Below are 25,911 nucleotides of genomic sequence, written 5' to 3'. Positions count from 1 at the left end.
AAAGAAGTCAAAATCTATTGCCTTTCAAGATGAACAAGAGACTGATAAGTTTCAGGAGATGAAGGATAGCATGTCACTACTAGCCAAAAACTTTGGTAAGGTGTTAAAAACGGGTTGAAAGAAGTCAACCTTCTGATTTAGGAAGATGGAATAATAGTGACATATATAAGTTTGAAAATGACAATGGTGGAAGGAAGAAAGAAATTCAGTGTTTTGAATGTGGTGGGTATGGTCACATAAAATCTCAGTGTCCGCTTACAAAGAGAAAAGAAATCAAGTGTCAAGAATGCAGAGGAGTTGGACAAACTAAGTTTGAATGTCCTAACAAGAATAGAGCAAAAGAAAAATCTCTTCTAAGCTTCAGTGATTCAGAGTCTGATGAAGAGCCTGAAGAAGTGCTAAACTTTGATGCCTTCATAGCTGATACAGAATCTGAAGCTGTTCATCCAAACACAGATTCTGAAAGTGATGAGGACATCACTCCCAAGGAAGAGTACATAACCTTGTATGACAGCTGGGTGAAACTGAGCAGTGATAAACTTGATCTAATAAAATAAAATCTCTCCTTAGAAGAAAATCTCGAAACTCTAAAGAAATAAGCTGAAGAAGAAGATCAGAAACTTTTCAAGAGTTCAGATCCAGTTGCTAAGAAACTTCAGAGGAAGTTGGAGTTCATTCAAGATGAATATCTGAAAGAAAAGGATAAGGCTGTACGGTTTGAGAAGGAATTGAATGAAAAGCACAAACAGATCAGAATGCTGAATATAGGATCTGATAATCTGGATGGGAAGGACATACTCTCAAAACCATGGTTCGGGGTATCATAGTGGAAGCTGCAATGATAATCAGAAAGATACAAAGAACATCAAATTTGCCAGTGGTGGTCATCTAAAATAGACACTATCTTTAGACCTGTCTTCTGGGATCAAGAATAGAAGAACTGAAGTTCTCAGCAAGGATCAAGACCCAAAGAACATGAGACAGCCAAGAGCCTATACATGCACTAACTGGTGTGGTTACTACTACAAGAATTTTCATAGGAGGGATCACTACTACAAGTTCAAAGACAACGTTCAACTACTTTGGGGTCTAAATCGTTGTCATATCGATCCCACTTAGTTTTGCTTTGTCCGGATCAAGAAAAAGGATATGTACAGAGATCTCAAGAAAGAGATTTTAGGCTTAACAGCCGTGGAAATGTCTGAAGTTGAAAAGGGTCTGTATTTCAAAGTGTATGATCTTGCTCAACTCAGAAAATAAAACTCAATGGAGTTGAATTTGAGGTGCCGCTGCTGTCGAACGTTTATCTGGTTGAAGGGCTTAAAACAAATCTTATCAGCATAAGCCAACTGTGTGATGATGATCTTCGTGTTATCTTCCCTAAAAAGGATTGCAATGCTTCTAATGAAGGGGGTTACAAAGTTCTAAAAGGGATGAGATCCATCAATAACTGTTATATGTGGGACAGTTCTGAAACATGCATGACAGCTACGGTCTCCAAAGTGGATATGTGGCATCATCGTCTTAGGCATGTCAACACACAAAGCTTAATCAAGATTGTTAATGCTGAAGTAGTCAGAGGAATACCAAAGTTGCAAGGAAAAAGCGAAAGCGTGTGTGGAGCATGTAGCAAATGCAAGCAGATCAAGGTTCAACACAAAAACGCTATTGAAATAGCCTCAAAGAGAATTCGAGAGCTTGTTCACATGGATCCCATGGAACTAGTTCAAACTAAAAGTTTAAATGGTAAGAGATACACATTTGTCTTGGTGGATGACTTTTCAAGGTTCACATGGGTTCGCTTCTGAAGGGAAAAGTCTGAAGCTATTGAGAGTTTTAAGATTCTTGCTCTTCAAGTCCAAACTGAAAAGGGTAGCATCATTCATATTCGAAGTGACCATGGAGGAGAATTTCAGAATGAAGGATTCACAAAATTCTGCAGCATTCATGGAATTAGATATCAGTTCTCTGCTCCTAGAACTCCTCAGCAGAATGGCATTGCTGAAAGGAAAAATAGGACGCTTCAATAAATTGCAACATCTATGATTCATGGGAACAACTTGTCTCCGAGATTTTGGGCTGAAGCCATAAACACTGCTTGCTACATTCTAAATGACAAGGATCATTTGGGAAAGTTTGATGCAAGAAGTGATGAAGGGATATTCTTGGGGTATGCAACAAATAGTATTCGGTTTCGTATGCAAACTAGCAAAATTGCTAAAACACCAATGAGCATGACCACTAAGTTATCAAAGGATAAGAGTGGAGATTCAGTTGATGAGAAGCTTTACAGCCATGATTTAAAATATCCTGTTCTAATGGCATGTAAACATGATCTCTGCTTCAGTGCTGGCGTGTGTGCTCGGTACAAGGCGAATCCGAAGCATTCTCACTTAAATGCAGTCAAACGAATTCTAAAGTATGTCAAAGGTACAACTGATAAAGGGTTAATTTACACTAACCAAACTAATCAGAATCTAGCTGGTTTTTGTGATTTAGTTTGGGCAGAAAACTTAGATGATCGAAGAAGTACTTTTGGTGGGTGTTTCTTTTTGGGGAACAATTTGATTTCATTGCACAGTAAGAAACAGGCTTGTGTGACTCTATCAACTGCTGAAGTAGAGTATATTGCAATGGGAAGCTGCTGTACTCAAATTCTATGGATGAAACCTATGCTAGCTGACTATGGTATGGATTCTGAAACCTTTGCTATCTACTGTGATAACACAAGTGCCATCAATATTTCAAAGAATCCAATTTAACATACTCGTACTAAGCATATTGACATAAGGCACCATTTTATTAATGATCTTATTAAAAATAAAATTGTTGAAATCACCCATGTTACTTCTGAACAACATCTAGCTGATATCTTCACTAAACCCTTGGATTTGGACACTTTTGTGCATCTACAAAAGTCCATTGGTTTATGTGAACACTAATGTGCAGCTTGATTAGAAGTGTCTGCAATAGATTCTCTGTACAAAGAAGCAGAACTTCTATCTTTTACTTATATTAAGCTTGAAACTCTTGCTAGCTAATCTTTCAGGTGATCAACTGTCTCTCTCGATTTCCAAATGGAAGAGGTGCCAAGAGGTGTGAAAAAACCAGAGGGAAAACTCACAAAAAAAAAATCATGAAAAAGCTTTAAAAACATGAAGTGTTCTTGGCAGGAAAGGGATTAATGTTCTATCTCTCCTCTAAAGTTCAAAATCTTTATGTGCATCTTCCTTCAAAGAAATCTTCTATTCGAATTCTTCTTCCATTAATCCCCCTCGCCTAAGCGGTCCCACCACATCTGTAGGATCTCTTCACATAGGAACTCTTGATGTAGTGTAGTTCACTTGAAGGTGTATGAGCTCATCTCACGAGCTGGTAAGTAGTATATATGGGTTTTGGTTCATAAAATTAACAGAATTCTGCTTTGCCGTTTAAGATCATCAGTGGTCGTTCTTTCAACGAAATGAGGTTTCTCGCCCTCGATGGTGGTGACACACTGGAAGCTCAACAGATCCTCACTCAGGCTAGTCTACTTCCAACAGTCACTGAAATTGACACCCTTGTTGAAAATGCCGTGAAAGAATTCTATGACAATTTACCTGAGGCTGAGAGGATTCTTGATGAGGGACTTCGTGTCTATGTTCGTGGATCTATGTATGACTTCTCTCCCACTGTCATCAACCAGCTCTTTCAGCTCCCTAATCCGGCCTATCCCCTGAACATGTCTCTACTTCAAACCTCTACCAACATCATTGAAGTAGCGCCAGTGTTCTGTCTGAGGGACGCGTCCATGCCTTGAAGGATCTCTTCAATCGGGTTTTCAGTGAAACTATTTCTTTGCTCAATAAGATTTGCCGTTTCAACTGGATGCCTACGGTCAATCGCTATGCTCTTAAAGTTGATCCAGCCATCTTGCTGTTCGAGATCCTTCAGAATCACGAGTTCAATTTTGGAAAGTTCATCTATAATGAGATCTGGGCGTGTTCTCACATGGTTTCCAAGAGTTCGTCTACTTACCGGCTGGTCCTTCCTAACCTCATTGATCAACTCCTTCGCTTTCAGCGAATTATGCCGAGTAGGTCTTAGGAAATCTCTTCGTTTGCGCCTATCTGGTTCACCATTGAAACCAAACTTGTTCCTCCAGCAGCCCCTGTCTACTCTCCATCTCTGGTTGGTGACTTGACTATTACTATTGAATCTCTCAAGACTATTCAACAACATCTTGTAGGTAAGTTTTTTTTTCCTCTTGTTACCAACTCGCCTTCCTTGTTCCATATAGGTTTTTGTTGGTCTGTTGGACAATAGAAGGTCTCAAGACAAGGAACATGAGTATTAAAGAAAAAGATGCTTCTCGTTTTAGGGTTAGCAATTTAGAGTTTTCTAAAGTGTGGTTGTTCGTTTAAAGAACAATTTGAAGTTCTTGTGGGTTTCGTTTTAGGTTTAGCAAATGTTGATGTACTGTAAGCTGGGTAGATTTAGGTTCTGACCAGGTACAAATCATTGGTAATGAGTTTGTAGTTACTTGGTTCAAATATTCTTGTATGTAACAGTCATTAAGAAGAAACTAATATACTCTTTCGGTGTTTATTGTTCTTATTTCTCTCTGTGCACGGATTCTATTTTAACACGCAAAAGGAAATAAGAACTTACCTTCAAGACGTTGGATCATGAGGTAAGTGAACTCATGGAGATGATGAAGATCAACAACTAAAGTGTGTGTTGCGTTAGAGTGATCAGTCCTAGGTGGAAGCATCTCTTTAGGCTCAATCTTGAACTTCGCCAAAGCAACAGAGGTAATATCATCATGAAACGATGGGACAATACGTTAAAACAATAGAAGTTGATCAAACAAATTTGGAAGGACCAAACGGAGGTTGGATGCTTCATTTGTGACTATAGATGAGCAAGCCCGAATTTCATCAAATCCTAATTTCCCAAAGTTTATGGGACGACCCTAACAACCATGAAGAGCTGAGAAGAATGCTCCATTTTTGGAGCATTAGGATTCACCGTTGGCATGCAATTTGGACAGCAGATCTTCTGAAGAAGAGACATTGTATCACCCATTTCTCGCTCAGAGCGATGCTTCCAATTGCGAATTCTCCTATCTATGAGGAGAGAAACAACATCATCTAAGGTCTCAGAGATCTAGATTTGAGAACCTTCTTGAGGATAAGCAGGAGATGGAAGTTGATACATCTGATTGATGATTATGGGGGAGAATTCATACAAAGTTCCTCGCACAAAGACCTTGCATGAAGAAGATTCATCGCTCTCAACGTCAGGAAGGTTGGCATAGAACTCCTTGACAATATTCTCAGTGAAGGAATCTACTTGAATGACGGTTGGAAGGAGACTGGCTGCTGTCAGAATCTTGGACACTTCATTTCAATGAGGACTGTCAGCTGATAAAATTCCTATTTCGTGAAGATCTGACCGTTGATTCTTGACGGATGGAGAGAACCTGAAAGCGTTGTTGAGCTTAAGGAGAAACAAACCGATACGAGAAGGGAACAAAAGCTGGAATATTAAGTTCAGGGTAATTCCTATTCCGAGCAGCTACAACATCCGTATCACTCAGATCCGTTTTGCAAGGCAGATGTGAGGCTGTGATGTCTTCAATATCATCAATTTCCCGAAACGACGGTCGGGCTCTAGCACGGTGAGGGAGACGGCGAGACAGAACAGTTGGTTGTTTTGCTTTTGCCTTTGAGGCAGAGGCTCCAGTACGGAGTTTCTTCTTTGGAGGTGGAGTAGAGGACTTAGGTTTTAACTTCTTAGAGACTCTACAATGGCAGCGGAAGAGTTTTTAACACCTACATCGAAAAATTTCTCTTCTTGAGGGACATCGATTGCTTCCACGTGCTTCATTTTCAGGTGTACTTACCCCAAGGTCCTCAAGATGAGATAGAGATGAAGATACGAACTGAGCGAGAGGGAAAAGAGGATGAAAAATGCAAACAGTCACCATAGAATGAGAGGAGGTTAGGGTTTTAGCCTTTTTATTTTAGGGTAATTGGAATTATAGTACATTTTGAGAACTTAATTAATAAAAGTGATGCAATCTATATTATTATTTTTGAAGTACAAATTTCTGACCACCCTTTCAAAAAAATCAATTTCCACTAATTACCCTTACTACTAATCATTTTATAAGAACTCATTAATGTTACTAATATAACTTTAATTATTGGGTCGTTTTATGATTTCAATTTCTGACCCAATTGCAAATGATGGATCTGAAAATAATAAACATAAACATTTGTACACATATGTATCAAATTGTACATTTATTGGCATTGAGTGGGGAGACAAAAAAAAGAGCAGTAGATCCATCCATGTGGTCTCCTGTTACCAGTACACCATTCACTGTTTTTTATTTTTGCAAAACAAAAAAGAAAAAGCTGTGGGCAGTTCAATTATTTTTTGTCTTTTTGTGATAAAGACAGGAAAACTGTGGTGTAAATTGTTCATGCTTCTTTTGAAGCTTTTCATATGTGTTTTCTACATTATTATTTTTTATTAATAAAATAATAACTCAAAATACTTTTTTTTTTGTAAAGTACACTTCACTTTACTTTAGTACAACACTCACACCTCACATTTCTTCTTTCTATCTCATTTACTAAATTTTTCCTCCTGTTTCTATAATTTCCTGCTGAAAGATATATATTTATTTCCTCATAAATAAATGTATTTACATTATATAATATATTAGTAGTTATAAAGTTTTGGTATTTAAATTTTTGTTTAAAACATGCTTTTTCTACCAATTATGTAATGTGTATGTTAATTTTATATTTATATATATAAATTTTGGAGTTTGGTATATATGTTCTTACTTGGTAAACTTGTATTTTTCATGGAACTATGTTTATTTTATCATATTTATTCATATATGTCAATATATGTTGTTTTATATTTTTCTTTATTTATGGAATCGTTTATAAATACCTTATCTAAAAAAATTAAAAAATAAAGTTTATACATTTCAAAACTAGCCTATATTTATGTTTTGTGGTTAAATAAATTTATTTGAATATAATTTACTGACCCATATATATATATATATATGGTTTATTTTTATAAAATGTTATCCAAAGTTAACAAAATTCGGTAGGGTTGTTCTTAAGGCGTGTACGTTGATTCTCCTTTTTACAGAAGTGAATTCGGATTAAAACTCAGTGACTTATGTGCAGTTTAGTGAGACGCTTCTTCTCTTTTACGAACTAGGCCCAGCGGAGTTTGTAAGTGCGATCGTGGTTTCATCTGTAATCTGATCAGCATATAATTTTTTTGGGAAGTTTCATGACGTCTAGGTTGTGCTTTTCACCGAAGGGATTCAAAAGTTAACGTTTAGGTTCCGTTTTAGGGTTTCGTTTCTATGGCTGTTTGTTTCTATTGTTTCTGACCAGCTTGGTTCATGGGGATTTTGTTTGTGTGGCTTGTTATAGGGTGTTTTTGTACTGTTGCAGTCCCGAGGAGAAATTTTCCTAGTTGTTTTTGTTATTCGAGTCACCTTGTTAAAGTGAGTGCGTGACCATGAGCTTATCTAAGTAATTGGGTTTGAGTGACTTGTTTGTGATGATTTGTAGGTGAACTAGAAGTGTCATTGGATGTTTAGCTTGTTGGATGGTTTTTATGTTATCTCATTGCTTGTGTGTATAGCTCGTAGATGGGAGGATCGCCTCACTAAGTATTTATGGAAATACTTACGCATCTCTCTCTGTGATGCAGGTAAAGGAAAGGTGTGACCGTGGGATCATGGCGAGGAGAGAGGGATGATCTAGGGGCTCCTTGGTTGTTTTGAATATTGTTATGAATTGTTTATGAATCGCTAGTTATAGAATTTATAAACATGATAAGTTGATTATGTTACTTCTGGAATGTTTTGTTGGATAGATGGTTAATGCATTTGTTTTGCTGGATTGTTAATTTTATTGTCTTCCGCTGGTTTTATTGGTTATGGTTTGGTTTAATTGGAATTGCTAGCTAATCGGCTTAAATTGAAATTTGATGGATTAAATTGGGTTAATGAGATTCAACGGTAAGTGTTTTTGGTAATTTGTTTTGCCTTGTATTTTTAGACTCTATTGTGTTAGTATAGATGGCTAGAGTTCCTGGTGGTCGAGATAGTGCTTGTGGTAAGGGTTGTGTGTGTGTGGTCGTGGTAGGGGCGGGGTAGAGCCTCGGGGTGCGACAAGAGCATGGGCCAGAGTATCAAAGCAAAGTTTATTGGCGGATCGGAGACGTACTCAGGAGGGATCGCTGGGTGAGTATAAATATAAAATAACATAGAGTTATGGTTATATCGTCATTTTATTATTTTATTAACACCATCAATATTTACAGTTAGAATAATTAAAGTATTATAATTTATTAGGTTGTGAACCCACGCTACGCGTGGGTTTATTTGCTATATATTGGTAAAATTTTATTTGATTGATGATAGTTATAAAATTTTTATACAGAAAGTTAGATTACTATTAAGGCATAAAAATTCATTTCAAATACACACTTTAAAAAATTATAAAATCAATTTGGGAAAATTCCATATAAATTCCTCAACTAAATTACGATAAGCTTTTTAATACCGGAACTATTTGTGTACCCAGAAAAATACTTCAACTAATTGTTTTGCCCATTTTAAATCTCCAAGTAATATCCATCTGCTCATTTTACTACGCCTCGTTAACCAACGTTAACGACACTTAAACGATCTATAACAGAAGTTAAATTTCAGTTTAGTATCTAACCACAGTTAGATTTGCCCAAATTATTATTATTTTTGGGATAAGAAGATTCAATTCGTAAATGGTTTGAGAGAGGGATTAGGAAAACAACAATCAAGATAGTAAATCATTTATAATAAGCCACTTGTAATCATAAATGAGTTTGAAATTGAAAACCAAAACAAACAAAATATTTGGGGACTTTAGAAACCATTATAACAAAAACACTAATGGTTAATAAGGTAAAGAACAAAAAGAAGAAGAAAAGACACTACTTGGGTTGAGAACCACCTCCTATCTCTCTTGACTTAGATCCCCAACATTCAAATACACGATCAGTAAAGGGACACATGTACACGCCTTGACCTCTTGGCACTGTCACCTTCTTACGGACTTGTCCTCTTCCAGGAGGGCGTCCACGACGGCCACGACCACGTCCAGAAGGTACATTAGATGACAACACACGCTGCAACAGAAGGTTGAGAAGCAGTACATGAATGTGAGACAGTGGAAGATTGAGATTGATTAGGCGTAGATAGTGGAATAGAAGGCTGTAATCGACTAGTAATGCGCTTTCTTAGTCGAACTGGGTTGCTGCCTTCAACATCCTGTCATATTAAAGCAACTTACATGTAAAAAAAAACCTCATACGAAAGGTTCTCATACACAACATGTTATAGAGAAATAAAAACACTTACAAGTATCTTATGAGGTCTTCCACATTTGCGTGCTGGACCTTGCTTAATAAAATTTTCATTTTTGCAAGTGGTACGGTTATGCCCAACAAAAACAAGGGCCCTAGGGCAAAAAGAAAATTTTGGACCCTCTCAATATAGAGTTTTTTTTGTACCTTATTAACATAAAAACCTAAAAAATTTGGCCTTTCCTAATTTATTCTTAGCAAATGAGTTTTTTTTTTATTTGTTTTACTAAAAACGGGCTAGGGTGAAAAAAAACTGGGCCATTTAACACTAAAATTTTTCTTTTTAAAATGAAAAAATTGGGTCCTTTTTCTCCTGAAATTTTTTTTTTCTTCACGGGCCCTTGGGCCGTCGCCCCTCTGCCCTACCCATCTGAACTGGGCCTGCCTACCTTCTTACAATTGCTACACGTTATTATCCTACCATCTCGAGTCACTCTTTTTGGGTTGGAAGGACTTTCATGTGCTGCCTTTATCCTGTTTTTTTTAGGCCTCCCCGACATCTTTCTAAAACCTGGAACTCCAATTGCTGCTTTACCAGTTTTTTCACAAAATTTTTCTCCATTAACTGGTTTGATGTTGTTTTTGTAGTTTTCTATCCAAACTTCTGTCTTGTAATAACGATCGACATGGCTGCAATCAAAAGATTAAGAGACTAGTTAACTCAAAAACAACAATAGACTTTGACCATCCACTTCCGGATAGGTTTCTCTACGGAGCAATAGATCCTCCATTTGCATTTCCCGTGTGTGCATATGGCTGCAAGCCTTTCAGGATGCCACTTATTTAACTTCACGTCAAACTGTGTTTTCAAATATATATTAATAGCTGATCCTTAAATTCATCCCCGTTACTAAATGTCTGCATTAGCCACAAGTATGGAGATTCTCCATAATCTGCTTTACTCTTCCCTTTCAATGACCATCTGTAATAATCCTTTTTATGCCAATTTGCTCATTCTTCGTCAGTGTCTTCCGCAGAATCTGGATACTCACCATGAGGAAGGTGTATCTCAGCCTCTATTTCACTGTCATAACCGTTATCATCATCTACGATAGGCTGAGTAGCCACACTTGGAACTGTAGTAGTCTGTTGTTCAGCTTCTACAAACAATTCTGCAAACCGTGGATCAGCAGCTCCTTCGGGTAGTATTTGGTTCTCATCCTCAGCTACTTCTTCCTCTTGGTCTTCTTTTTGAGTTTCTTTACATATCTCTTCTTCGTCAGTTTCTTCCACTCTGTTTTCATCATCACTTTCTTCTTCCTCACTACAGCCTTCATCATTAGCCTTTTCACTACTCTTGTTCTCAGTTTTCTCTTTCAACATTTTTAAATGAGATGTCCTCTAAATCTCTAATCATTCTAGGGTTCCTCTAAAATTTGGGGATTTTGGGATTTTTTCTAGATTACGGGAGTTTAAGTTCTTAAGCGATGTTTAGTTATCATTTAACTGTAGTTAGTTTGATGACAGAATACTAACTCCGTTCTGATTTTCGTTAACCTCTGTTTCCTCTATGATGTAATGTAAGTATAATAATCATACTTGATGATTTAAAATGGGTATTAAAAAAAGTTAAAGTATTCTTCTGGGTATAAAACTAGTTGGGGTATTAAAAAGCTTATCGTAATTTAGTTGAGGGATTTTAATGGAATTTTCCCAATCAATTTTGTAAAGGAATCAAATAAGATCAAAAGAATCATGAATCAATCTTGTTTTTTTTTTTTTTTTATCATATTTATTTGGGTACAAACACCTATGTCTTCTTATTTTTCCTCACATTCGGCGTTTTCATATATATATAACGGCGAAAATAGTTTATGTCCACACAAATCACTTAGACTATGTATCTATCAAGTCGTTGGTGAGCAAGAGAAGATGTTGGGGTGGAAACTACAGTTGATCACCAATATTGACGGTTTGGTGCATTTCCTTGTACTTTTAAGTTTTCTTTCTAAGGCATTTTTCAAGCTACTAATGGTTTACTGAAACAGAAGTAAATAATGTTGTTTCCTTTTATATAAGGTTTAAAACTGTCACCACTGTTTATCCTCAGCACTTCACATGCATAATGGTGCTCTGGTTTCTTCGATCTTTGCAACATTTTTCATTGTCACATTAGTTTGAGACCTAGAAGGAACGACAAACATGGATACCATAAAGGTTAATCATAGCTTCATAACTTTATCTGACCGTTCCACAGCACATATTTCTTCACAGCAATACTTAATAAGGTGATATAAGCCATCATGGACTTATATATGAACTCTAGGGTGGAAGAGGGCCTAGTTTCAACATCAATGGCACGAAACAGGTCTTCTTTATGCTTTCTTTCACTGATATCTTTATTTTTTGCCACTAAACTTGTATTTGGGCCATAACAGCCATCTATATTTGATGCAATTTTGCACTTAAATGATAAACGACATTCTCTTCGTTTCATCATTTATTCTTTAAACAATCACGACGCCTTTTTATTACACACATTCCATATAGAGAAAAAAAAATGGAATTAGCTGGAATTAGCTTCAAGTGCAACCAAACAAATAAATGGTGTTTAAGAAAACATAAATTAGGTTCAACATCCAAAAAAAAATTGAAGTTATAGTCCTCCAAGAAAACATACACTTTATGCTTAAATTTTTGGGATCATGCTGCTTGACATAGAAACTATGATGATCTAGTGATTTGTGTTGATTCTTAGCATATACTCCAGCTAACACTTTCCCGAAATCAGAGCGACACTTAGCCAATTTTTCTTGTTTATGCTTTAATTGATACTTTTTCTTCATATACAATACTTTTAGAATAGTAATGAACTCTAATTGTGGCTGACGGCTCGGAATTTAAAGCTTAATAAATATGATGAAATGTGATGCCTCTTCTTATTATTTATACTAAAAATATGTAGGGTTAATCGAATATATATTTTTGGTAATATCCTTTTTCTGGTCAAAAAATTAGAAGATTAAGAAAATAAGAATAAGAAATGTAAGTTTTATATATTTCATATATTGTTTTTCAAAAGTTTAGAATTCTTTTTTTCTTTATATTTCTTTTTCCTTTTTATTAATTTTTTCTATAAAAAAAGAAATAGAAGTTAAAAATGTTAATTAATAAGATAGAAAATGTTAACTAATTAGATGTCTAATTACTATTGGTCGTTTAAAATTCTATATGGACGCGTTTAGGAGGTTATAGCTCCAACTTTTATATAGTATAGACTAAGTTTTGAACCCACGCGTAGCGTGGGTTTATGAGAGGTATTTTGGGGAATATTATACACGATTGATGATATTTATTAGATATATATGATCTTTAAAAACTTAAATTACTATTAAGACAAAAACCCACGTATGAAGATTAACAAAATAAGAATATACGTTTTATATGTTTCCATATATTATTTTTCAGAACTTTACATTTCTTTTTCTATATATTGCTTTTTCTATTTATTAATAAATTTATATTAAAAATTAGAATTTAAAATTTTATATTAATAACACAGCAAAAGATGTTAACTAATTAGATGACTAACCACGATTGATAGTTTAAAATCTTACATGGACGGCTTATAGCTTCATATTTTTGTGTTGATATTCATTGTTTAGAGGCAACTAAATATTTCATTTTTTAATTTCAAACTCTTTAAATTATTTTTAGAATTTTTTTGAGAATAGCTTTCTCTAAATGTTACCTTTCACACATGCCCACTTCTAATTGGTCTTTCTTCAAAATACCTAAAAAGTATGACACATACAGAAATACATGTGTTAAAAAAACATACAAAAACTAAAGTGTAAAATCTTTTAAAATTTAATTTACGACTTCGATGTTTGAATTTGTGAGTAAAAATAGGAATTTAATATTTTTGTTTGAAAAAAAAGAAGAAAAAAGAATATAAAGGTTTCATTTAAGACTGAAATTGAAAGTAATTAATAAAGGGAAAAATGCCATAAAAATCCTGGAGAGTACGATTTCGTTGGTTTAAATCCCGAACTTTCCAACTGTTGATTTAAATCACAAATTTTCTGTTTACTCTCTCTTTAATATGAAACTTTAATTGACTTTGCCAATTTAGGCACATCGTTAAATCGCCAAACGGAGCAATTAAACGGGTTTGAATGTCATTAACGAAATCCATCAAATACAAAATGAAACCGTTTTTAACATAACCCAAACACTTAATCGATTCAAAATTTTCCCCAAAACAGTTAACAGAAAGTTGAATCGATTAAGAGTTTGGGTTATGTTAAAAACGGTTTCATTTCATATTTGACGGATTTCGTTAACGACATCTAACCTCGTTTAATTGCTCCGTTTGGCGTTTTAAAGATGTGCCTAAATTTGCAAAGTCAACTAAAGTTTCATATTAAAGAGAGAGTCAATATAAAGTTTGTGATTTAAATCAACAGTTGGAGAGTTCGGGATTTAAATCAACGAAATCGTACTCTCCAGAATTTTTATGGCATTTTTCCCAATTAATAAATAGGCATATAAGAAGCTCTAAGTAAAAAATAAGGAGCACTCACGATCACTGAGACTTTTTCTGATGAGGAATTAGACTATACGATTGAGAAAGGATAGTATAGAAACAAACTCTAGACAAAAGAAAAAATAAATCATAATCACATGATTAGTAAATTTGATTCGTTGGAACTAAAAAAAATAATATACAAACACTACATCCTATTTACATAAACAAACGTATAAACACACACCTTATCAATAGAATAATTAATACCCTTATTAATTTTTTGTTTGGTTCTTTATCTACTCCTTCGTACAAACTCAATTTTTCAAATTATATCCATCGACAGCATGAGCATCAATGGTTTTGGATCAAAGGTCACATTCTCTGTAAACCCAAAAATGAGTCAAAACAAGGAAAATCAATAAAAGAATTATTTATATTGATTAGTAGTGCAATAATAAGAACTCACAGAACATAACTTATAATGTAAAAATCAATTATAAAAGAAAAAAACAATATTTAAAACAGTAGTATCAACGCTAACAAATAAACCTAGTGAAAATTCGATATCAAATGTTGTAGCCGAGGCTCTATATTTATAGCTAAAACTATAGGACAAACTGGCACAATAATTTCTAGAAATTTAACATTATCTCTAGAAATTTTAAAATTAAATTTAGAAATACTTCCATATTTTCACATATTTCTTTTATTTTCATAATCTTTTTTTGTTTTTACATTAAAAAATCTTGATATAGAAAATATTGTAATTCCGAAAATATCAGATAGTGAGATGGCCAACCGCAATTTGTCATTTAAAAGCCTATGTGTACGTCTTTAGGAGCTTACAGATCCATTTCATTTTTGGATTAAAAAATTTAATATAGAAAATATTGTAACTTCAAAAATGTCAAATAGTGAGATGGCGAACTGCAATCTGTCGTTTATTGACTAATGAGATGTCTAATTATTATTGGTCGTTTAAAATCCTATGTGGACAGCTTCAAAAGCTTATAGCCTCAACTTTTATATAGTATAGATTATAATGTTTGATTCATTCACAATAATATATATATATATATATATATATATATATATATGTATCTCAAAATAGTCATACTTATTACTTCATATTTGAAAATGTATTAAAAATATTAGAATTTGATACAAGATGACAACTTTTACTGCTTGGTAGTTACTAAACAAATCTATTTTGTTCATTATAAATTTGAATATCATACTCAATCATTTTATAATAAAAATCACAATATTTATATAAATTTTTTTTTAAAAAAAGATTGTCTCTTGGTGTACCACGGGGTAAATGATGTATATCATAAATACCAAATCTTATTAAGCAATATAAATGATGAATCAAAATTATTTTCTTGCAGGTCTAGAAAAAATCTTACAGTGGGACTCTATTAATACATTTTGTATTGTATTCATATATTTATTTTAGCAAATATGATTTTTATTATAGTGCATTTTAAAAAAATGCATTCTTATAGTTTTTTCCACTACATATATTCAATAACAAATACTATTAATTAATAATAAAAATATCAAAATATATACACAGTAACATCTATATTAAAACCAAAAAATTTACCATGTGGTAAATTTGGTAATGTAACAACATATATATAATATCATAACATTTATATTAACTAAAAAATAAAATTACTAAATTAATTAACTCATTTTAATGATTAACTAGAATCGGACCCGCGCTACAGCACGGGGGAAAATTATCGGGCTATTGTTAATACAAATGCATGTTTTAATTTATTATGTGATACAAATGTATTTTAAGATTTGTTTTCTTTACAAATATATCATTTTCTATTATGTTTTTGCTATTTTCGTAACTAATTTTTCTAATAAATTTGTATTTAATATTATCCAAAAACAAATAGCAGTATGGTTAGTGCATGAAGCTGTGTTAAATAAATGGAGTTGATTATGGTGAATCATACATGTTTGTAACGAATATATGTTATGAATAACCAATCAGCAATAAGTAACGGATTGCATTTGTAAAAATATTATTGATTACTTTAACAAAATAACCCGTGAATTACCTGTGATTTATATAGTTTGATACATATTATAGTTGATAAGTAAAACTTATTTGTATTATAAATTCGAGTGAATCAATATTTCAATAGTATATTTTGTTAATAAGATTTTGTATGTACCATTGTTAAAATTTGATTTAGTTATGTTCTTTAAGACCCGTAAAAGTGAACAATTTTCATATAATTTTTTTTCGTATTACAAAGTATTTAATTGTAATTAAAAATTAGAATATTTTGAAACTTTTAAAAATTTTATATGCTCAAATAAATAATTTTACTAATCCAAACAAAAATTTTAAAATTGAAAACCCGATAAGTTAAATTTCATGCTCATTCATAGTTAGAAACATATTTGTCAAGTTTATAATGATATAAAACCATTATCTAAAATATTGAACGGATTTGGTATGTCTTACACCTTTTTCTATCAATAAAGTATAATATATAATTTCATGAAAATATTTAACCAACCCGCTTAGATTTCACCAATATATTTAACTAACCCGTTTTAGTTATCCAAACTTTATTTTAATAAGATTTTAAGTTTATAATAATATTTTCTTTGTCAATTGAGTAACATATATCCATTTTGAAAAATTCGAAATTCAACATTTTTTAAAAAAGTTGAATTTGTATTCTATATTTCTATTAGATACTTTAATATAATAAACTAAATAATATCAAATAAAGGTGAAAGGAGAATAATAAATAATTTAAATTTATTATTCTAAATTAGTTATAGAAAATTAGGAAATTCAAAATCTAGATATAGAAATAATATAATCCGCTGGAAAAGTATCCGATTTATATCCAAACCCAGTTAAATATCCGATTTTGAAATATCCAATTGTTTAATTTCGGGTTAATTTTTAATTTTGACCCGACCCATCAAACACTTACTTCTCTTTTAACAAAAAATAAATGACTTCCTAACAATAATATAAATATATTTAGAGTATTTTAAGGTAACTTTGAATTTGAAGGTAATATACCTTTATTTTTTTTAAGTTCTTACCAAAAAAAAAAAGTTTTATTTTTAAGTGGTGTCGTGATTTTCAAATAATTATGCTGAAATTATGTATGGAGAGAGAGAAATAATTATGCTACCATTTTTAAGTAGTACCGTGGCCATTTAATGTTGCTACAATGACCTGTCAAATTCGGGTGTTCCAATTGCTAAACATCTAACTTCCAATTCCGGGTTATTTTGTTTAATTGACCCTATCCGTTTAGGATTAAATATGAATTTATCCTTAATATACCCTTAAAGATAATGTAAAGCAAAGTTTAAATTCCTGGTTTTTTTGTAATTTGTTTTGAAATTTTTTGTAAAAGAAAAGTGTACTTCTCTTTTACTATGTAGGGGATTATAAAAAATAGACACGTGGTGTACCACGAGGTAAATCTTTTGTTCAACAAGAAAGAAAATTCTGATGATCCAATCGTTTGAGATCAGCAACGATTAAGATCTTGTAAACATTAAAAAATGTTAATTTTGTATATGTACGTTTCTGTTTTCGGTACAGTAAACCAAAGACACATTAAGTTTGCTAAACAAAAATCATGAGCTACACACTTCTACTAAGCCCATTAGGAAAGTGTATATTCAAATAATTTCTTACACACTATTTCATTAATCTATAAATATTATTAGCCACTATAACTACAAACTATCATTAAACCAACCTCTATTAATTTCATATACTATTTTTTTAAAAACCATGTAAAGATAGACACACATTTACATCACTAGCATACAACATATTACGTATATATAAACTATAACGGTTAAGCTTTAACATATCATATATACATAAAATACTAGCATCGTTGGTAAAATCTAGTCACTATTTATAATTTTAAAAGTAGTCATATTTCACTGTTTTGTACAATGGGCGCTGGATATTAAGATTATCCTAAAATCTCAAGGGCTCGGTGAATGTATTGTGAATGAGAATGACGAGCCCAAAATGAATAGATATAAGGCAATATTAATTATTCGGCATCATCTTGCTGAGAGTCTCAAGGATATGTACTTGACAATTGAGTATCCCTTGGACCTTTGGAATGAGTTAAATATGAGATATGATCACCAAAGGACGGTGCTATTACCAAAGGCCTTGTATGATTGGAGGAATCTCAAAATTCAGGATTTCAAGTCCGTGGATGAATATAATTTAGCCATGTTTAAGATAGTTTCTATCTTGAAACTGTGTGGTGAGGATATAACCGAAAAGGATATGCTTGAGAAAACATTTTCTACCTTCCACACAAGTAACGTATTGTTGCAACAATAATATCGTGAAAAGGGCTTTGAAACATATGCAAGTCTGATCTCATGCTTATTGCTCGCCGAGCAAAACAATGAGTTATTAATGAGAAGTAGTGAATTGAGACCTGCAGGATGAGCCCCACTCCCTGAAGCCAATGCGGTTGCATCGGCAAAGAAAGAAACTAATGAAGTTACCACGTCCAAAAAGAGCATAATCAATTAGGCCTTGGACGTGGAAAATGGCAAGGATGTGGCCGTTGTCACTCCTACGGTCGAGTACAAGGCCGAGGCCGCGGTTATCACGGTGATTGAGGCCGAGGTCATGGTACATCTTTTAAGCCGCAAAACCCGACCGGAAAATCAGTATGCCATTGATGTGGGATGGGGAATCATTGGGCTAAAACATGTCGGACTCCCAAGCATTTTATTGACCTCTATCAAGAGAGTATTAAAGGGAAAGATCTGGAAGCCCACTTGGTCCATTACGACAATAAAGATGATTTTGATCATGACAAAGATGATCTTATGGCATATGAGACTCCCGATTGCCTAGAATAACCAAGATAATTTCGACATCAAGATTCTCATGATTGCCTTCATGATTGCTTTTAAAGTTTTATAGCTTTGAATTTATTATCTATTATTGCTTTGAATTTATTTGATATTCCTTTGAACATAATAAATTACAAGATATTTTATTTAAATATTGAAGATATGATTATTATTTTTGAAATATGAATGAATGGTTTCCATGTTGAAATTAAGGACGGAGGAAATAAAGAGTTCCTAATAATATTTGAAAACTCCGAAGGCCATAAGAAAGTATTAAAGGTCATAAGAAAGTAAAAATGCCATAAGAAAGTATAAAAGGTCATAAGAAAGTATTAAAGGCCATAAGAAAGTATTAAATGTCATAAGAAAGTATAAAATACCAAAAGTATTAAAGGCATTTACTGTGCTAAGGCCAGTATGATATAAGCTAATACCAGGGTAAACAAAGAGTTTACCAAGAGATCCACTCTTTGGCACGACCGGCTTGGTCATCCCAGATCGAGTATGATGCAAAATTGATATTAAATATAAATGGGCACACATTGAAAGAAAGAAGAGTTATCCCAAAGAATCTCACATGTGTAGCATGTTCACAAGGGAAGCTCATTATAAGGCCATCACCAGTCAAAGTGATTAAAGACTATACGTCTAGATAATGCTGGTGAATTCACGTCCCAAGCTTTTAATGCTTATTGTATGTCCATGGGGGTAAGTGCGGAACATTATGTGATACATGTACATACACAAAACGGTTTGGCTTAATCATTTATAAAACGCATAAAGCTAATTACCAAACCGTTGCTAAAAAGATCAAAATTCCCGATCTCAGCTTGGGGACATACATATTCCCCAACACAATAACTTATGGGTCATGAGCCAGACATATCTCATCGTAAGAAATTTGGATGTGCCGTCTATATACCAATTGCTCCACCACAGAGAACTAAGATGGGTCCTCAAAAGAGGATGGGGATATATGAATCTCCCATAATAAATAAGTAGCTTGACCCGACCACGGTTGATTTATTCAAGGCCAAGTACGCAGATTATCATTTTGACGAATCAAATTACCCACCATTAGGGGGAGATAATAATAAGCTGGTAAAGGAAATTATATGGAATCAATCATCCTTATCATGGCAAGATCTTCGGACTGAATGTGAATTAGATGTTCAGGAAGGACACAATCAAGTTGTTACAGAGTCTAAGGCACGTATGAAACGTGGTAGACCAATAGGTTCCAAAGATAAGAACCCTCAGAAAATAAAGAAAGGTGCTAAGAATGAATATGAGGTTGAGAAAACCGTGCTTACCCGAGGCATAACCGAACCTTAGATACCTAACAATGAGGCTTTGGACGCCAAGCTTCAAGATACTGATGAAGTTCTTGATAAGATCGCGATCAATTATGTTATGTCCGGGATAAGATGGAACCGAAAGAATGTCGACATTGATAATATATTTGCATGCAAGGTAGCACTTGAAATTAATGAAATAAGCGAGGATCTACAACCCACGTCCATATTAGAGTGCACTCAAAGATTAAATTGCATTAAATGGAAAGAAGCTATAAACGTGGAGTAAATTCATTAAAGAAGAGGATTGTATTTGTTCCAATAATCCGGACACCTCTTGATATTAAACCAGTTGGACATAAATGGGTCTTTGTGAGGAAAAGAAATGAACATGGAGAAATTGTGAGATATAAAGCACGGGTTGTTGGACAAGGATTCTCACAGAGACCATGAATAGATTATGAGGACATTTAAAATTTTGCTAAGTCTGGCTATATAAAAGAGAAAGACTTATATTGGGGCTAATGGATGTAATGCCTGCATATTTATATACGTCCACTGGATAATATATAAGATTACCAGAGGCTATTGAGCTCAAAGATAAGAAAGTTCTCGAGATCAGCACTGCATAAGGCTGGACAAATCCTTTCATGGACTTAGATTAAGTGGGCGTATGTAAGGTTATAAATGATCCCATCCGTCCATGTATTTTCATAAAGAGGTTTGCAAACAAAGGATTTGTAATCATAGCAGTGTATATGAATATTTAAACCTCTGGGTAATCGACCAGACAGTTGAATATATCTAAAGAAAGAATCTAAAATGAAAGACCTAGGCAATAATTAAGTTCTGTTTGGGATTAAAACCTGAGTACGTGAATAATGGAATTCTTGTGCATCAAATGGCATACAATGAAAGAGTACTCAAGGAGATTTAATAAGGACCAGGCCCGCCCATTGACCAGGCCCAATGGTGGTGAGAAGCCTCAGATTGGATAGTGATCCATTCAGTCCGTAAATGCCATACCTCAGTGCCATAAGAGTTCTAAAGAATTTTGCTAGACACACTAGACCAAACATTTGTTTTGCCGTGAGTGTCATGTCTAAATCTAGTTCATGATCAACCAAAGGCACTGGAAAGGTTAAAGGAAGGTTTGGTTAAGTTTTAAATTCTATTATTCCTCCGTTGTTTACTTGGGTTTTATTCTATACTGATCTAACCAAAGAAGGTCCAGTTTGCTTTGGTTTTGTTTGATTTGCTAATGCAGGTTATTTATAAGATCAGATTATGACATGATAAATGAATAGGAACTATGTGTGGCTTGATCCCTTCCAAGGGTACGTAGGCAGCCTTCCTTAAGGCGCATATACTACTACTTCAAAGAACATCATATTTGAAGACAAGGACGAACGAAGCATATCTTGCCAAAGTTTTTTTTTTACTCACGAATTACAGAAAGCCAGAGAGGTCCAAGTGGAACAAGTTCAATCATGTGACAATTCGGCGGATCTATTCACCAAGTCGCTTCCAACCTCTACGTTCAAGAAACTTACACATCAAATTGGAATGCGCCGGTTGAAAGATCTTAAGTGAGGTTCAAATCAGGGGGTGTAATACGTTTTGTACTCTTTTTCCTTCATCACGGTTTTATCCCATTGGGATTTCCTGGTAAGATTTTAATGAGGCAACATCCAAAGCTTATTACAAGCTCTAACGGTTATGACATCCAAGGGGGAGTGTTATAAGTCATATGGTGGATTGTCATAACAAGCCCAGTCTGGCCCGACCCATAATAAAGCTCGGACCGGCCCATATTGAGGAGGCTTAATCTTTTCCTATTTCTATTAAGTTTTACTTTTCTCCCTTGTATCCATCCTCTATATAAAGGATGCTTGGCTCATTAATAAAGGCATCACGAATTCCCCTCAGTCTCTCTAGTTTCCTACAGAAGACTCAATAATCCTCATATATATCTCATATTTACCATTCATGCCATACCATTATTATCTTATAAGAAAATAACAAACAACATCATTTCTCTCTCCTTTTTTGCTCCATCACACATATTAACTTTTTAATTCTTTTTAATTCTTTTCTCTCTCTCCTCACGGGTAAAAGGTAAATTTCACCAAGTGATAATAGATCAATTGGTAAAGATCTCTGGCAAAAGTTCAAAGGTCGCCGGTTCGAGTAGCGTTTCGGACGAAACCATATAACATGCTTTAGTTTCGGGCCTGAAGGGATGTACGGGCTTTATAAAAGAAAAGAAAGCTCCATAAAAAATGATTGTGGACTTATACTAGAACAACCGTTGGTTTCTTAAAAAACAAATCTGAACTTTTATATACAGGCCTTAAAGATGGAAACAAGTTTGGAAATATGTACACTCTTATTGACAGCACATACACAAATTAAGCTAAATCTATACACAATTAGATTAATTTTATACCGCAAGTTCGATTCATGTTGTGTTTAAGAATTTTAGACATCCCTAAATTGAAAGACGATTCGTAAAGAACATCAAAACACCACACTTAATTACTTACTTGGGTAACCATAGGTAGACTATGCGAGTAAGCTACTGAATCTAGCTTTCGATTCCCAATCCTGTGATATAAGAATTCTGTAGTGGATCTCAAATTGCTAACCTGCAAATTTGAGTTTTATTAAAAAAAACATATGAGATCTACGTCAAACTATTAAATCAGTGCAGAAAGAGAATTAAAGATTTAAATTACCAAAAAAAAAAAAACAGAATCGGACATATCTATGTGCTAACGATCGTCGATGATGAGAAGAAGATGAACAGATAAGTGAGTTTAGAAAATGGTTTCAGACACTTATTTAATTTTTTCCTTAAATAAACTATGGGTTTGGTTATTTTTTGTACATCATCTAAGATTTATTGAACCGGATTAATAGTTAACCAGTTTGGTTATTGCTACAAAACGTAGCTACTTATAATAAACTTTTGAGAAAGTCACCTTTTAGGAAAATGAATAAACCAAAAACATGAACATAGTACCCAAACACTATTTTTCTATAAATGCATACATTACAAACAAACAAAAAAACGGCAACGTATTACCGTAGTTTCATCATGTACAATACAGAAAATTATTATAATGCGAAATTATCACCAACGAAAACACAAAATATTATTATTATTATACAACCCCAAATACTCCCAATTTACTCACTACAACACACAAATTTTTCGCAGCACAACTTACCACAAATCTATAATTTTTTTTGGTAGGAACCAAAAATCTATAATTTGTTTAATTCTCATGTTTTTATATAATTCAATTCAACAATAAGTTATAACCAAAAATATAGTATAGATTTCTGTATGTTAACGTAGCCGATTCAACATCAATATTAACAAAAATATAGTTTTCTATATAAAAAAATAGAATAAAGACCCGCGGTCTACCAAAAAAATACTATATTCTGAAATAAACTCATTTGAATATATATATGTGGTTTAATTTTATTTGTTGTAATCATCTTTGAAAATGTTCCAACAATTGATTTGGATTTTGTCTGTAGGAAAATATGGACTTTGTAGGCTTGGTAAGGTAACGGAGGCATCTCTTTATCTCCTTTCAATTTGGGGCAATCATAATCCATTATATTAATGGCTGAAGATGGTTTAGAATTCAAACAAAAGATTATTACTCAAAACATAGCATCACTTGACATCACATGAATTGAACATAAGATCATTAATTCTTGTAATATCTATGTCAGAAATTGGATCTATAGGCCTGTCTTCACCTTCTTCCATCCCAGGATCAAGCTCCCCAGGTTCTCTGCTGTACTCATCTGCCATATCAAACAACCAAATTTAGAATACAATCCAAAAACCACTCCCTGCACATACAACATTCAAAACATTCTACCAAGCTATTTGGCATAGAGCGGACTTTGACAACAGTTCTTTTTGATTTTTTTGAAGAAAAAAAATCTCATATTTCAAACAACATTAGATAAAAGGTAATCTAAAGAGGGGTGCAGGCGCTCACCAAACAAGGTATTGAGAGAGGTTGGAAGTGGAGTAGCGATAAAGTTGAGACCAATATAAAACACCAATGTTAACATTAAAGTCCACATCAAATATGTTGGCATAGCCAATACCCAGTACCGGCTTGGGTAGTAATGGATCCCTATAGACTCCAACAGTTTATCTGGTACATACGCCCATATCAAGAAGATGACTGTGGCAACAACAGTCGAAATAGACCCAACAAAACCATACACCTCTGAGGGTTTGGGTCCATGCACTTCTGATGCACTAAAAGGAGATGATCTTCTGCTTCTGCTGTTTGAATCCCGGAAACCGGGCTTTTGCTTCTTTCTCTTTGAGAAGCTTAAAACTCGTCTTGGACTATTTACTGAATGGGCTTCATCCATTATTCTGTACAAAGGAAGAGATTGAGAGAAGTCACTGCAAAATCACTGAGAATTGAAACAAAAAATATCAGTTATAAGTTTTTTGATTTAGATTATGTAGAACAGATCAAAGAAGACCAAATTGAAAGACTACACAGAAGAATTAGGTATACATTGCATAGATATGAACCGAAATCTATGCAGCGTCCTAACTCTAGGAACAATGGTCTATACCTATGCATAAATATGAACCAAAATCTATGCAGCGTCCTAACTCTAGGAACAATGGTCAGGAACGAATCCTTAAAACCCCAACAGATGCTAACAAAGTTCTACATGACACATGTCGAAAGTATGCTCACACAATCTGAACAAGCTCCATACTCTTATATATCTCAGAGTCAGAGTATGCTGTCGCAAATGCCGATTCCACTAACCCTTGTAAATGAGAAGATGATTTAGTGAAAATGAAAGGTTTAAGAACTAGGTGATTAATGGGGGATGGGGAGGCCCACACAAAAGTCTTCTACAAAAGTAAGCAGCGTCATCAACTCCTGCAAGCTTATTACCCTTCCATAAATTCTTGTGCCATTTTTAAACGTTTGCACAATTTTAGTACTGCTATCGGCCCTCATTGTTCGCTTTGTTTTCCTTACTCATTAGTTTAAGGCAGTTTTCCCATTGACATCACCCTCAACACTTTATACTGGTCTTCAAAGAACTCACACAGCTCACTTTTCCGAAGTGGGACAAAATATACACTCCACTCCTTTTCTTTGTAGTATGTTAGACAGATACGACTTTGGTTTATGATTTGTAGTTTGTAGTAGTTGCAATTTCGTGTGGTTTCTATTATGGAAGATTGGGAGACATACTTATGTACTTGGCTAAGATTGGAAGACATTAAACAAGATGTCTTCCAATTCGATACATGAATACTCCAAGAATCTGTATTTAATTTTACTCTAAGGCTGATCACGAACATTAGAAACTAAGTACTTTACGAAACATGATAAGAAAGCTTAAATCGAAGCCAGTTAATATTGTTTACATCAAGGCTGAAGTCAAATAAATGGTTCAAATCTATCTTGTTCAAGTAATGATTCAATACGGAATCTGGCTTTATCAATGAAAAAAAAAATGGTACCTTTAGCCGGAGACATGGCTCGGAGTGATTCTTCTTCACACTCGAAATCTGTAAAAGCAAAAAAAAACCAAACTCAGCTAACAATCAAGAAATGAAATGTAAGAAGATTTCGAGCTCACTGTCAAGGATGGTGGAGAGGAGACGCACGAACCTGGAGAGGTGAAGGCAGGAAACGGGAAACCCTAGCCACCCGCCGCAAACAAATATATAGTGGATATTGAAACCTTAAGCAAATAGTAATAGTTTGGGCCTTCGATACTATATAT

The 25,911-nt window shown here is 33.9% G+C and overlaps 1 protein-coding gene, 1 long non-coding RNA gene and 1 other non-coding gene across 6 annotated transcripts; all 3 read right to left on the bottom strand.

The window, feature by feature from the left end:
• Positions 1 to 14,040: 14,040 nt before the first annotated feature.
• LOC111831129 lies at positions 14,041 to 22,924 on the bottom strand. The gene is made up of 3 exons (XR_002834346.1): positions 22,842 to 22,924; positions 22,650 to 22,751; positions 14,041 to 14,287 (listed from the first exon to the last, which is right to left on the bottom strand). It is a non-coding gene; the product is annotated as an uncharacterized LOC111831129 (long non-coding RNA).
• Positions 22,925 to 23,715: 791 nt separating this feature from the next.
• Positions 23,716 to 25,861, bottom strand: LOC17890157 (phosphatidylinositol N-acetylglucosaminyltransferase subunit P). 4 transcript variants are annotated; one of them, XM_023784081.1, is made up of 4 exons: positions 25,797 to 25,861; positions 25,646 to 25,693; positions 24,132 to 24,523; positions 23,716 to 23,931 (listed from the first exon to the last, which is right to left on the bottom strand). In XM_023784081.1, the coding sequence occupies exons 3-4, from the start codon at positions 24,517 to 24,519 to the stop codon at positions 23,798 to 23,800; spliced, it is 522 nt and encodes a 173-aa protein (XP_023639849.1). In that variant the 5' UTR covers positions 24,520 to 24,523; positions 25,646 to 25,693; positions 25,797 to 25,861; the 3' UTR covers positions 23,716 to 23,797. The 4 variants fall into 4 exon arrangements, with proteins under 4 accessions (XP_023639849.1, XP_006295102.1, XP_006295103.1 ...); XM_006295040.2 differs by having other exon boundaries at positions 24,132 to 24,564; positions 25,797 to 25,854; XM_006295041.2 differs by having other exon boundaries at positions 24,132 to 24,564; positions 25,765 to 25,818.
• LOC111831291 lies at positions 25,001 to 25,171 on the bottom strand. The gene has a single exon (XR_002834547.1). It is a non-coding gene; the product is annotated as a U12 minor spliceosomal RNA (small nuclear RNA).
• Positions 25,862 to 25,911: the final 50 nt, after the last annotated feature.

This window comes from Capsella rubella, unplaced genomic scaffold (genome assembly GCF_000375325.1).
Source record: "Capsella rubella cultivar Monte Gargano unplaced genomic scaffold, Caprub1_0 scaffold_4, whole genome shotgun sequence".
In the NCBI taxonomy this organism is placed as follows: Eukaryota; Viridiplantae; Streptophyta; class Magnoliopsida; order Brassicales; family Brassicaceae; genus Capsella; species Capsella rubella.
This window is presented reverse-complemented; position numbering and strand designations above follow the sequence as displayed.